Source organism: Sciurus vulgaris, assembly GCF_902686455.1.
Source record: "Sciurus vulgaris genome assembly, chromosome: 15".
Classification (NCBI taxonomy): Eukaryota; Metazoa; Chordata; class Mammalia; order Rodentia; family Sciuridae; genus Sciurus; species Sciurus vulgaris.
In genome coordinates this window covers 77,366,090-77,378,740 of record NC_136476.1, presented here as the reverse complement: position 1 = coordinate 77,378,740, position 12,651 = coordinate 77,366,090, and the positions used below count along the sequence as shown (strand labels likewise).

The following is a 12,651-nucleotide window of genomic DNA, read 5'->3' as shown; positions in this document are numbered from 1 at the left end:
GTGTTGTCGTCGAAAACCCTACTCCTCCCTTCTTAAACCGGATTTGATGAAAAAGGTGATGTGAGAGAGACCTGAGAGAAAGAGAAGGTGATGATATTTAAGAACTCACTTAGAAAAGCATTGGAAAATTACCTGTTCCCAGAAGGGACCGATCTCAGGGAAAATCTCATTTCATTCCTTCACCCAACACTTACTGAGGGTCCTCCTGCTCTGTGTGGCGCTCTGGGAATCCAGGACCAGATGAGACCGGGCCCCTGCCCTGCAGAAGCTCACAGACTGACAGCCACAGACAAGAGACAGGGCCAAGTGTGGATGTGCATCAGCACTGTGGAGAGGGACAGGCAGCGGAGGAGAGGGGGCTGGGCCGGAGCCAGGCGGGGGTGGCTGCACGAGGCTGTAGCACTTGGTGCACTGGCCACTGCTTCCTCTTAGCCTCCAGATGGCTGCACTCCTGATTCCCTCGGACCTCTTGGGCCTCTCCTTCGCATCTCCTCCCTCGATTGCTGGCTTGGCAGGCTCCAGGCCAGGCCCACCTTCTCTCTGCTTCTCTCTTTACCCTCCCTCCCTAGGTAAGCATCACACACCTTCCACACCTGGGTACCTTCCCCACAGGTGGGCTGAACTCCAAACTTGAATGTCCACTTGCACTTGTCAAAATTAACACATTCAAATGGGAAATCGAGACTCTTGTTCCCCAAACCAGTTCCTCTTCCGACCTGCCCCATGGCCTTAAGAAGTGCTGCAATTGTCCACCCAGCTTCTCAAGCAGAATCCTTGCTTCTTCCCCCTCCCTTGGCCGCAGCGCCTACATTACCAGCCAAATCCTGTCAGTTCTTCCTCCAAAGTGTGCATGAGTGTATAAACTGATAGATAAGAACATAGCATTGTGCATAGTAATTGGCTACCATGTAAAGTCCTAATACACATATGCATTACATAATGTTAAACATCAGGTTGAACATCTCAAAGGTTTATCATTTTTTTATGGTGAAAACTTTCAAGATCCTTTCTTCTAACTTTTTGAAATGTGTTCTGTAGTCACAATTGCACACCACAGCTGCTGCTGCTGCTGCGGCTTTTCTCTTTTTGTTTTTGTTTTGAGACGGGGTCTCACTACATTGTTTAGGGCCTCACTGAGTTGCCAAGGCTGGCCTCTGACTTGCCATCCTCCTGCCTCAGCCTACCGAGTCGCTGGATTACAGGCGTGTGCCACCTGACTGTAACTTGGTACCCACTGACCAGCCTCTCCTCAGTCCCCTCTCCATTTTCCCAGCCTCTGATAACCACCATTCTACAGTCAATTTTGCAAGATCAACTTCTACTTCTTTTAGGTTCCACCCCAGAGTGAGATCATGTGATGCTCTTTCGGTGCCCAGCTCCAAAGTGCATTTTGGTTGACTCTCCCTCTGCCCATCTCTCTGACTCCTTTTTTAGCCCAGGCCTTTGTTCTGTGTTCTTTTACCCTGTCCTCAGGTATGCTCCCCAAAGGAGAGAGAACAGGCTCAAGAAAAAGCAAAATGTATTTTATGCACAGGACCTAGGCAAGGAGACATGGCACACCATGCAGGGCCACAGGGAAGGACACCAGGGCGGGCAGCAGTCGGGCGCAAGGCAAAGCATGAGGCCAGAGCGCTTGTTGGGGTTTCTGTGGGAAAGGCAGTGTAGTGCGGGCTGAGCAGCTCAGGACTGGTTAGTCGCAATAATTTTGGCAGGCTCTAAGTTACAGGGGGTCTCTAATAGTCTGGCCCTGGCCCTGGGATGACAAAGGCCTATTCATATTGCCACCTGGCATAGCTCTAGATTGGCTAGTGCATGTGTGTTAGTCAGTTTTTCATTGCTGTGACCAAAATACCCAACAAGGACAACTTAGAGGAGGAAAGATTTATTTTGGCTCACAAGTTCAGAGGACTAAGTCTATGGTCAGCTGGCTGCAAGATGGAAACTTCATGGTAGAAGGGTGTGGCGGAGGAAATCCACGCTGCTCATGGCGGCTGGAAAGCAGAGAGAGAGAGAGACAGATTAGGGGCCTCCAGTGACCAGTTTCCTCCAACTAGGTCCCGCCTCCCAGTAATCCACTCAACTGTCAAGGGATTAGTAATCTACTGGTGAGGTCAGAACCTTCAGGATCCACCGCTGAAACTTACTGCACTGGGGACCACGATTTCAGCACATGAGTTTCCCGGGGGCATTGCAGACCCAAACCACAGCAGTCTGTATATCCAGCGCATGCTCCCTCCTGCGAAGCCCTGCTCTCCCTAAGAGCTGGGGAGCCCCGGGAGGGAGCCTCTCCCTGGCCAGCACGGTTTTCTGTCAAAACATAAACAGACAATACAGCCACTCACTCTTTGGCAATTAGACTAATCTGTGCCTCATCCCTTACCCCTGCCGTTCCCTGGCATCCGGCCTCCACAGCCCAGCAGGCAGAAAGGTCCCTCTGAGTGAAGCTGGGTCTTGCCATTCTCCGCCTTCAAAAGCTCTGGGGGCTCCCAGTCCTCCTGCCCGACCTGCCCCCTTGAAAGGTTCTGCCTGCCCCTGCTCATCATCTTCTTGCCCCGCCCCCTCTTTGTTCCAGTCACTCTGAGACCAGTTTCCTTTTCTTGTTCAGCTTCTATTGATTGTTTTGTTTTCATTTCTTAAACAGAAGCTTTTTCTCCTATGCACTGTTATTAGATTCTCTTCCCCAGCGCCTCATTGTTGTGGGGCGCAATTTAAGAACAGACAGATCACCACAGAGAAGTTCGAATTTGAGAGTCTTTATTAGCCTGCCGGCTGACTGTCTCACCCAGCCCCCAAAATGGTTGTTGGGAGAACAGCCCTGACCATAGGGTTGCATGGGTTTTATATCATAAGTCAGTATATCAATCATAAGTGTCTGTTGCTATGACTCAAAACTAACATCATGAGATCTAAAATCTTAAGCAGAAGGGAAAGTGGGTCAAAATGACCTTAGTTGGGTACAAGTTAAAGAATGGTTGCTAACATCTGGACAATTGCTGTTGACATAGTACATTGTTTAAGAAATAAAGGAATCAAAAAGGACAATTTTACATTATATAAGAATTGCCATTTTGTATTGCCAAACATGCTAAGCAACTGCTGATGGGTACAGAGGCAGGGTATTCCCACAGGAGAAGCATTTCCTACATAGTATGGAGTCTCCAGGTAAAATGGAGTCTGTTTGGTCATTGCCTATATAGCCTGGTCTATAACATTTCCATGGAATTAAATATGTCAACCTGTCACATTCCCCACTGGTTTTATGTACATAATCAAATCATTGATTTATCATTAGTGTAGAGGTGATGGTAGTGGGTGTATAACACCATTAGTTTAACAGACTGGAATTTTCTCTAACATATTTAGTTAAACAGTTTTATCATATATGGCCTGATTAAAAGCCCCAGTATAACTAGGTTGAGAGGTCCTGCCATTGCAGTTACTAGAGTAGTTAACCAGGGGGACCAAGAGAACAGATCTTGGTACCAATTTTCCTCAGCTTTTTGATCTTTCTTCCTCTCCTTCAACCTTTTTCTAATTAAAGATAAATAGTTACAAATAACACCTGAGTGGTTAGTATAGAAACAACAGGTCTTCCTAAGGCCATATGTAATCTTCCTTGTTTTAAAAACAGCACATTTAACCCTCTTCTATTTTGTAAAATTACCTCAGCAAGTGAGTCAAGGGAATTTTTAAAGTGGCTTACAGAGTTTTTAAATTTACTTAAATTTAGATCTATTTGTCGACTTAAGGTTTTTGAAATTTTGGTCGCTAGTAATGAGTGCAGTGGTCCCTACAGCAGTGAAGCCAGCCTAGTTCTACTAGGAGGGGAACTAAGACAGGGCCACTCGTTAAGATCAATGCATTAGCCCCAGATGTTCCCTTCCTCCCTCCCCACCATAATAGGACACCTGGGGAATGATGTGGACAGTAACATAGAATTTATTCTATTTGGCAATCTCAAAAAGTTGAAAGGCCAGGCATGCAATTACCCCTGATGTACAAGCAGACCATGTTCCCTCAGGGGTCACAAGATGGTTGTCACGTGGGCCTGAGGACGTCCAAAGTACTACAGTAGAGGTGCAAGAATCCTTGATTTATCTTTTAAATTAGATAAGGGGTTGTAACAGCCATGCATATACATTAATTTGACTGACAAAAATACATTGGTTTAGTAGCTTGGGTCTTATAACAGAGTCCAAGCAAGAAAAAAAGCATGATTAACCTTTTTCCAGTCTAACCTTTAGAGGGTGATTGGGGTCTCTGAGGGCTGTCCACTTTTCTGTTGCCTTGACTCAGATGTGATGAGTCCATTCCATCTGGGCATTAGTCCTTCTTTCTGGAACCATTTGACATAGACATAGTCTCCTGGCTGGAATGGGTGTTGGAAATCAGTGGTCTCTTGGGGCTGGTTCTCTCATAAGTTGAAGCTGTTGGACAGACTTAGCAACAGGTTGGAGCAGGAGCAGGTTATCTTGGTAAGGGTGGAGGAAGGGGCTCTGGAAGCATTAACATTTTAATCTCCCAGAGGTGGTCTCCAACTTTCTGGGCCCCAAATTGGCCTCCACTCTGTGTTTTGACCCGATTACCTATCTGCACTGACTGTAATTTTTATTTCCCCTCTACTTTTAGGGACTTTTAGCTGCTGTAGGGAAAAGGACTATGACTGCTCTTGCTGTGTGGTGACATGGGGTGGGGCAGACAGTTTGAAGTCCCCTTTTAGAAATTGGGTCCTTCAAGGGTTAAAAGTCTGGTTTTATGAAAGAAACAAAAAGACATCTGTACTGAAATGGGATTAATACAAAAATAAATGTTGTAGCATCTAGAACATGTCAATGAATATCATGAAGATAACAGAAATTAATGTTCTCTTACCAGGAGGTGGAAGAGCTGAGATGTCCCCATATCAAGGCCTAACGAAGCCTAACAAGGCTGGAGAAGAAGAGGGCTTTATTTATAAATCTTTAACATTGTCGGAGTTATCAGGAATGTAAACTTAAGTTACCTAATGTCATCTGATTTTTGTAAAATTTTTCTTATTGGCATGACCTCTGTACTTAGTAGAGATCCCTTTCTCTTTGTTATTTAGGGCTAGAGAATCATACTAGCAAACTAGCATACTAGCTGATTAAGACAACCTGTATAGGAGGTTAGGAAGATCTGTAGGCCTTACACTGACTCTGGCAGGTTTCTTTTGATAGTTATCAGGAAGTTTTGTCTAAGAACCCTTTGTCACCTCCACACTTACTTATTTTTGGGGAGCTAACACAAGTGTACCTCTTAAGTTACATTAAAATAACTATTGTTTTGTTTTTATGGTGTCCAGGAATGACTGTGTGTTGGTTCTAACTGTTCATGCTAGGTGTTTAAGATCAAGCTGGTCAAATTGTTCCTATCTGTTGTTGAGAGACTGCAGAGTTCCCTTGGGGGTTACTCTTGGGGAACTTGTGAGCAGCCTCTTAGCTATGCCAGCCCCATCTGTGCTAGGACGGGTCGTGTGGCTTTCCTTGGAAGCCTCAGGGATGTCTCCCCTTTTCAATGGCCTTCCTCTTTTGCAGGATGCCTTTCTTTTTAGGGTCTCAGTAATTTCAGTCACATGACCCAGAAGTGCAAAGCTCTTCCCTTTCTTCCCTGGGTTCAAGCTAACTCAGAGGGCAAGAGCCAAATATTAGTTTTCTTGGCCCTTTTATCTAATTTTAATCTTTAAGTCTTGGTCTTAAACATCCAGCAAGCCAGTCTATTAATCTTAAAGTAAGAGTATTGGGTTTTAACTTTAATGTTTATAATGTTATAGTTATTTTTACCCTTTTATTTATTATATGTCTATAGATGATGGGCTAATATACTTTTGTAAGGCACTAGCAGATAGCAATTAAAGTACATATTATATTTTCTGTTTGAGATTACAGTAATCTTTACAGTAAAACTCAATTCTTTGAATACAGCTTTAAATGAGTAAGAGTTGAAACCATTTTAACAGGTAACATTTAAATAGATCAGGCTTTTATTATCTTTTAAAAAATACCTTTAAATTTTTATATTCCAGTGTAAAGGATACTGTTACCAAAAACTATAGTTTGGAGAACACCATCTTGATAAAATATTTCTTCAAACCTTTTGCTTTAAGGACTTATATACCAGGAAGATATGAACATATTTAATATACAAAGAAGAGTAATAGAATCATAATTACATTGATGCTTTTCTATTAACCAAGTTTAGCTCTTAAAGAAAATTTAGACTTTGTAATGTAGTACAATATTCTAAAATAACAGTTACTGTTTAACCAGAGTTGTACAAACCCCAATTTTTAGACTAGTTGTTCTAGAGAATAAAACTTAACAGACACAATGTTAAAAGTAAATTAATGTTTTAAGAAATATTTGTCATTTTAGCATATAGAATGAACTTTAGTTTATATTAGTACATTAATATTTGACCTTAGGAAAAACCTTAAATAGTTTTAACTGTTGTGTTACTCATATGTACCCATAAACCTTTTAAAATTTATCCTTAATTTATACTTTTTAAATCACTTAATTTAATTTTAGACCCTCTTATTGTTTACTTAGATGTATTACAGCTTTATTTTATCACATAAAGACTTTTTTTACCTAGAAACATTTTCCCCTTTTACTAAATATATTTTTATATCTAGAACTTTGTAATTTTTTAACCTGTTGATCCCCTTTTTAAAAATTTATACCCTGAGACAACCCTTGTAAATTTCTGAATTTAGATAAATTTCTCCATTTTAATAAGATGAAAAATACTTTGTAATTTATAGAACTCTATTTGAAATGTAACAGTTAGCATTTTAACTTTTTTAACCACTGAGATATCTCTAACAAACATATCTATGATCAGTCCCATACATGTCAAATCTAAATTACTTTAAAAAAAAAGATATCAGAGAAGTGTATTTAGCATCAACCATTTCTTCCCTGTTGAATAAAAATCGAGAAACAATGAATATCAGACATTTTATAGACATCAATGTTTTATCAGTGTGTGCCACCTAGAGAAACTGGTGAGTTAGTAACCTTTAAAACATTTTTGCTTTTTTTTTGTTGTTTACCCAATTTAAATTGAACCTTTTAAATCACATGAATTTAAGGTATTTGGATCCATTTATTTAAAAAATTTAATTTATGAGCTCATATGTCAATTTTGGTATTAAACATATGTAGACACGACAATACACTGGTGTACGTACACATAAAACAGACGAAGGTCTTGTAGCTTATTTTTTAAAACCCATTAGATTGAGAGCTAACCCTTGCACTGGCCTTTGAATGAAACAGAGCATTGAGAAAACTTTATAGTTGGATAAAATAGGTCTGATCAAAAATTAACCTAGGTGCACCATATTGAAATTATGAACTAAAAAAAAAAAAAATAGAATTTTAAGTCTTTCTGGTCTCTCTGGTCTCCTTCCTGATGTGGTCCCGCTCATCAGAGATGAAAAGAGTTAAGAGAATATAGACTTAGGTGATGCCCCATCCCTCCCTGGAGGAGTTGCCTGAAGAGACAGCAAGGGAACCTGCTTACATTGGCTCTTGGGAAGTGGGGAAGGCCTAGATTGTAAAAGACCAGGGTCATTTTCCCCTCTGTGCAGGGGACATGGAGTCAGTACACCAAGGGCAGCAGAGCGAGGGGATGGAATGGCTCCCTGCAGTCACATGTCAGGCTGGGGTGATCTGAATTGGGAGGTAGCTGGAGTTCCTGGGAACCATCTTCCACCACTCCCTTCCTCTCCTACATGAATGGTGGATCAGGGTACTTTCCCTTGAGCCCCAGTGTGGTCCCACATGGCCTTGGCGTCCTTTCCACACACGCAGCCTCCTTGTTAACTGAGCTGGCCTGATTTGCCTTTGCAGGCTCATGCAATTTAAGGGAGAACACCCTTCTCGGCTCTTGTTAATCATTCATGGATTTATCCTCTTAGGATGTGGGTTGAAGCATTTCTTCAAAACCATGTCTGGCTCTGGTTTTCATTACATTTAATCTATTTTTTCTCCTCTTCTTCCCCTCCCCAGGAGAAAATAATGAATGACAAAGGAAAATTAATGTTGTCAATGCTGATTGTGTCAACTGTGATTGTTGTGTTTTGGGAATATATCAACAGGTAATTATGAAACATGATGAAATGATGTTGACAAAAGTATTGCTTTGATTCTGATTTACTAGTAACAGCCAAGTTACCAAGTAAAATTATTATTGGGATTAACTGAAACCATAAATAAGGAGTTCCACCCTTCCTATCTTCTTGAGCCCTGGATTGTTGTTAAAAATCACCAGACTCCCAAGTAACTTCTGGCTCACTAATTATCTTCTTCCTATGTCCCATTATTTTGATTTTTGTACTGGTATTCTTGATCTCAGAGAGAGGGAGGTCAAATTAAGCCCCAAATGTGATCTGAAATGATTTATATGATCAGATAGAGAAATTACCTTTAAAAAATTTCAGACAGGAATCCCATGAGAAATTCACCCTGAATTTTGCAATCCTAAGATATTTGTAGAATTTAACAGAACAATTTGAGTTATTGACTTTTGCTGCAAAAATACACATTGAATTGCTGGTGATTCATTTGTGCCTGGCTGAAACTTTTGGGTCTCTCCCTCTCTCTATCTTTAACTTGGGAAAGCAGAATGAACAGAATGTTTTTGAGTTTTCAAATTCATCTGTGGACTACTCAAATATAAAAACTTCCTCTGTGCTTTTGAAACTACATTGCCTTGGAGATTCTAGCTGGAGAGGCTTCTGACCAAAAATCTCCACATACAGCTACAAACTGTTTGATGCTTTTGACTTGAAATATAATGATAAAGCTCAGCCTTTGCGTTCCAATAAGTCCACTATGCAGAGCTGTCTCAGCACCATTATATTTTTCATGGTGAAATGTTTTAGTGACCCCCCCCCCAAATTCAAGATGGAGGACTGGATTAATATGAATATTCTTTTCAGTCATCAAATTCTAAGATTTAATGAGTCAGCAGTACTGTCTGCTACTAATAAAAGAACTGCAACTTTGGGTGTATCAATAGCAGGAGGAATCTCCAAAATACAGAAACAAAGTCTTGAGATGTGGACAGACATAACCACTTCTAGAATGTTCTTTTGTTTCATTCTGAATCACTAATTTTAAGGAAAACAGGACAAGCTAGAGTGTGGTCAAGTTAAAAGCATCTGGAAACTAGATCTTCTGAATTGAGGAAATGAGTCAAAGAAGAGATGACTCAGAGTTAGGTGTGGGGACCTCCTCTGTGGCCTTGGGAAAGTTACTTAACTACTCTGGTCTTTGGTTTCTCTACCTTTAAAAATGGGGAATATAATAGTACCTGCTTCATTGTGTTGTTGGAAGGATTAAATAAATTACTGTGTACAGAGCACCAGGGGCAGTGGCTGGACTTCATAAGCACTCGGTAAATGCCAGATGCCATCACCAGCATCCTCCTCATCAGTTCAGGCCCTTATAACAAGATGCCTCTGGGAGGCTTTGGCAGCAGGCACTTATTTGCCATAGTTCTAGAAGCTGGGGAGTCCAGGGTCAAGGCACTGACTGGTGTAGTTCCCAGTGAGGGCTCTCTTCCTGGTTTGTAGACAGTCACCTTTTTCCTACATCCACAGTGATGGACAGCAAGCAAGTCCTAGTCTCTCCCTCTTCTTATAAGGACCTAATTCCATCATGGGCCCATCCTTATTTATCTAATTATCTCCCAAAGGCCCCACCTCCAAATGCCATCAGACTGGGGATAGGGCTTCAACATATAAATTTGGGGGGGACATGAACATTCACCCCATAACAGTCACTATCATCATCATTTGCTCCTGAGAGCAAAACAGGACAGGGGATTTGGGCAGAGAAGGACAAGTCCAGCAGTCGCAGGAGTCCAGCAGAAGGCCACGGGCCCTCCGGGTGCTTGCAGGAATACCCGTTTGGCTGTCAGTCTCTGACCGAACAGCCTCTGGTTGGATAATCTTGGTGTTCTCGATTGTAGCCAGAGTTGTTCTTCCATATTTGGGAACCCGAGGCTCAAATGTGTGTATTGACACTGGCCTCTCAGAAAGGGGGTCATGTTTCAGTTCTGGGCATGTTCTTTCAGCACAGTGACTACAGCAGGTTCTGGCTGCCCCTTCAGGCCATCCATCTTCAGGCACCTGGACTTTGGTCGCATCTTTCTTTGATGTGCAGAATCCACTTGATTGTCTGCAAGAGGCTTCAAAGGGGGTGGGTCTTTGCCATTTTAAGAACTGGTCATGAGATGGCCTGAGGTGAGCTGAGGACATTACCCTTAGAGGAGGGAGTGGCACTGAGCTCGAAAGGATCTTAAAACAACTAAATTGAACACACCCACCAAGTAGTTAATAGAAGCACTGTCAAGAAAGCACTCTGCCACCCAGGACAGCATTTGATTTGAGGCTGGATAGAAAAAACATCTTCGATGTAAGTTGTAGTGATGCTGATGGTGATTATGACAGCAAGGGCTGGTCACTAGTGTGTGTGTGCATGGTCTTACCTCCAATTCTTTAATTACCCCTGCACAGCGGGTACGATTCCAAGTTTCTAGAGGAGGACACTGAGTCTCAAAAATGTTAAAAGTTAAGATTCAAGGTTACATTTTAGGAGGAGCTAGGTGTCGGGCTGTCTGCAGCTCATTCACTTACCCTCTACACAGCCTTCCTTAGCTGAACCCTGTTTTTCAAGTGACAGAAGAGAGATCAAATAGGTGAAGTGTCTTTTTAGTGAACTTATGTCCATGTTGTAACCAGAACTCAGATCTCCCGACCCTTTGTCCCCAACTCCTTCCAGAGCTCCTAGCCTGTGCCGAGTGCTGAGGGATGACATGTGAGCCAAGCAGAACTCCTGCTTCCAGGTGTTATGCTCTGGACAGGGCAAAACGTGTGGATAAATAACCAATGACACAAAGTAGGAGAGGGATGTCAGAGGTAGAAGACAGGGCTGAGAGTGCAAGGAGGCAGATTATATGACTTGGAGGGAGATCCATTTTTTGCATTCTTTCACAGGTATTTACTGAGTACCAACCATGTGCCAGGCACTGTGTTAGGATCATATCAAGGAAGGCAAGGAAGAGGTGGCATTTGAGCCCAGAAGGATGAATTTGCTTTAAAATGCCACTGTAGTGCGAGTGTCATGACCACAAGATGTTGAAGGGTTCTGGAAGGATAGAGTCGGAGGGTAAGAAGGTGGCGTTGTTAAAGAGATGTGACAGGTTGGTGAGCCTCAAACTACAAAGGGGTGCCTTGGGTGACAGGCAGGGTTCTGAGAGCTGGCTTGCAGCCAGCCCTGCCCCTTCTCCTTATCTGTTCCCTCAGCCTCCCTCTTTTGCAGGATGTGGAGTCAGATTCCCCAGCTTCAGTCAGGATTTGACTCCTCACTAGCAGATGACCTTGGGCAGATCACTTAATGCCCCTGTAGAACGAGGAGAAGAGAATAGAAGACTGTGAGCCTAGAACAGTGCTTGGCTGAGTACTTGTGGTCATGAGCATCATCCGAATCCAAAAACTGATTCAGGAACTAGGAACTTCAGAGCTTGGTCCATGAGCACTGGGCTCAGGAGGCCCTGGAGGCAGTGAGCAGGGATGTGTTCTCTTCCTGGAGGGAGATGTGGGCTCCCAGCAGCAGGAGGAGGCAGGGAGAGAGGGTAAGCACCTAAGGGTCCATGGCAGAGTCTAAAGCAACTGTTAGTTCTTGAAAAATGTTTCGGAGAGCGTAGTCTTTTCACTTGAGCTACGTGAGCTCAGGTCACAGGCCCAGCATCTCTGCACAGGCCAGTGGAGTAACCCAGTGTGATGACAAGTCCTGTCACACGGTCTGTGGGTACCTCGTTCCTTCCTACCTCAGGGCCTCTGCATATGGTTTGCTGTGTCCAAAACACTCCACTTCCTCTTTGCCTGGTGAACTCCATCGTATCCTTCAGAACTCAGTGGAGACACCCAGCTCTCTCCTCCAGGAAGCCTTGCTTATGCTCTTCTCCATGGCGCTCCTCAGAGCCCGAAGGCGTGTGGCCATGACTGCACCGACATGATACGTTCCACAAGGATGAGGGCTGTGCTGGTCTTGGCCAATGGCCTCTCCGCACCCTCCTGCTTTCTCCTTGCCATTGGGGACTGCTCTGAGGAACTGCAACTGATCATCAGGCCTTGCAACTGATGCTCTGTTTTGTGGGGAAAGATGAATCCTCAGTTAGGAGTCACTGGGCCAAGGTGCTTCCACCCCCAGGAGGCAGGCAACTGACTAGGCTGCAGGACGGCACCTTCTGTGGAGCCTGTGCTGAGTGAAGCCGCCCCTGGGCAGTGGAGAACTGATCGTCCTTTTTAAACAAACAAACAAACAAAAAAACACAACTGGAGATTCTCCAGATGCCCTTTTCCCCTAGAAAGTTGGAAGCAACTACAAGTGGAAATTCCTATTTTCATAAATTGGAAATTCCAGTTTATCACTGGGTGTATCTCAGAGGAAGGTGGAAACTGGGAGGAGCGAAAAGTGGGCTCAGCTCAGCCCAGTACCAGTGGTAATGGTTACAAAGTAGCCTTTCTCGGAACTGAAAGTAACATGATGTTTTTATTTCTGTTTGTTTTTAGCCCAGAAGGATCTTTCTTGTGGATTTATCACTCAAAGTAAGTGC

At 43.2% G+C, this 12,651-nt stretch overlaps 1 protein-coding gene across 1 annotated transcript in view; it reads left to right on the top strand.

Moving 5' to 3' along the window:
* The window catches only part of GGTA1 (glycoprotein alpha-galactosyltransferase 1 (inactive)), a 63,644-nt gene that overhangs the window by 36,596 nt on the left and 14,397 nt on the right, over positions 1-12,651 (top strand). The window contains exons 4-5 of the mRNA XM_079113815.1: positions 8,037-8,125; positions 12,608-12,643. Coding sequence (XP_078969941.1) covers positions 8,037-8,125; positions 12,608-12,643 — 125 coding nt within the window. The remainder of the gene's footprint in view (positions 1-8,036; positions 8,126-12,607; positions 12,644-12,651) is intronic.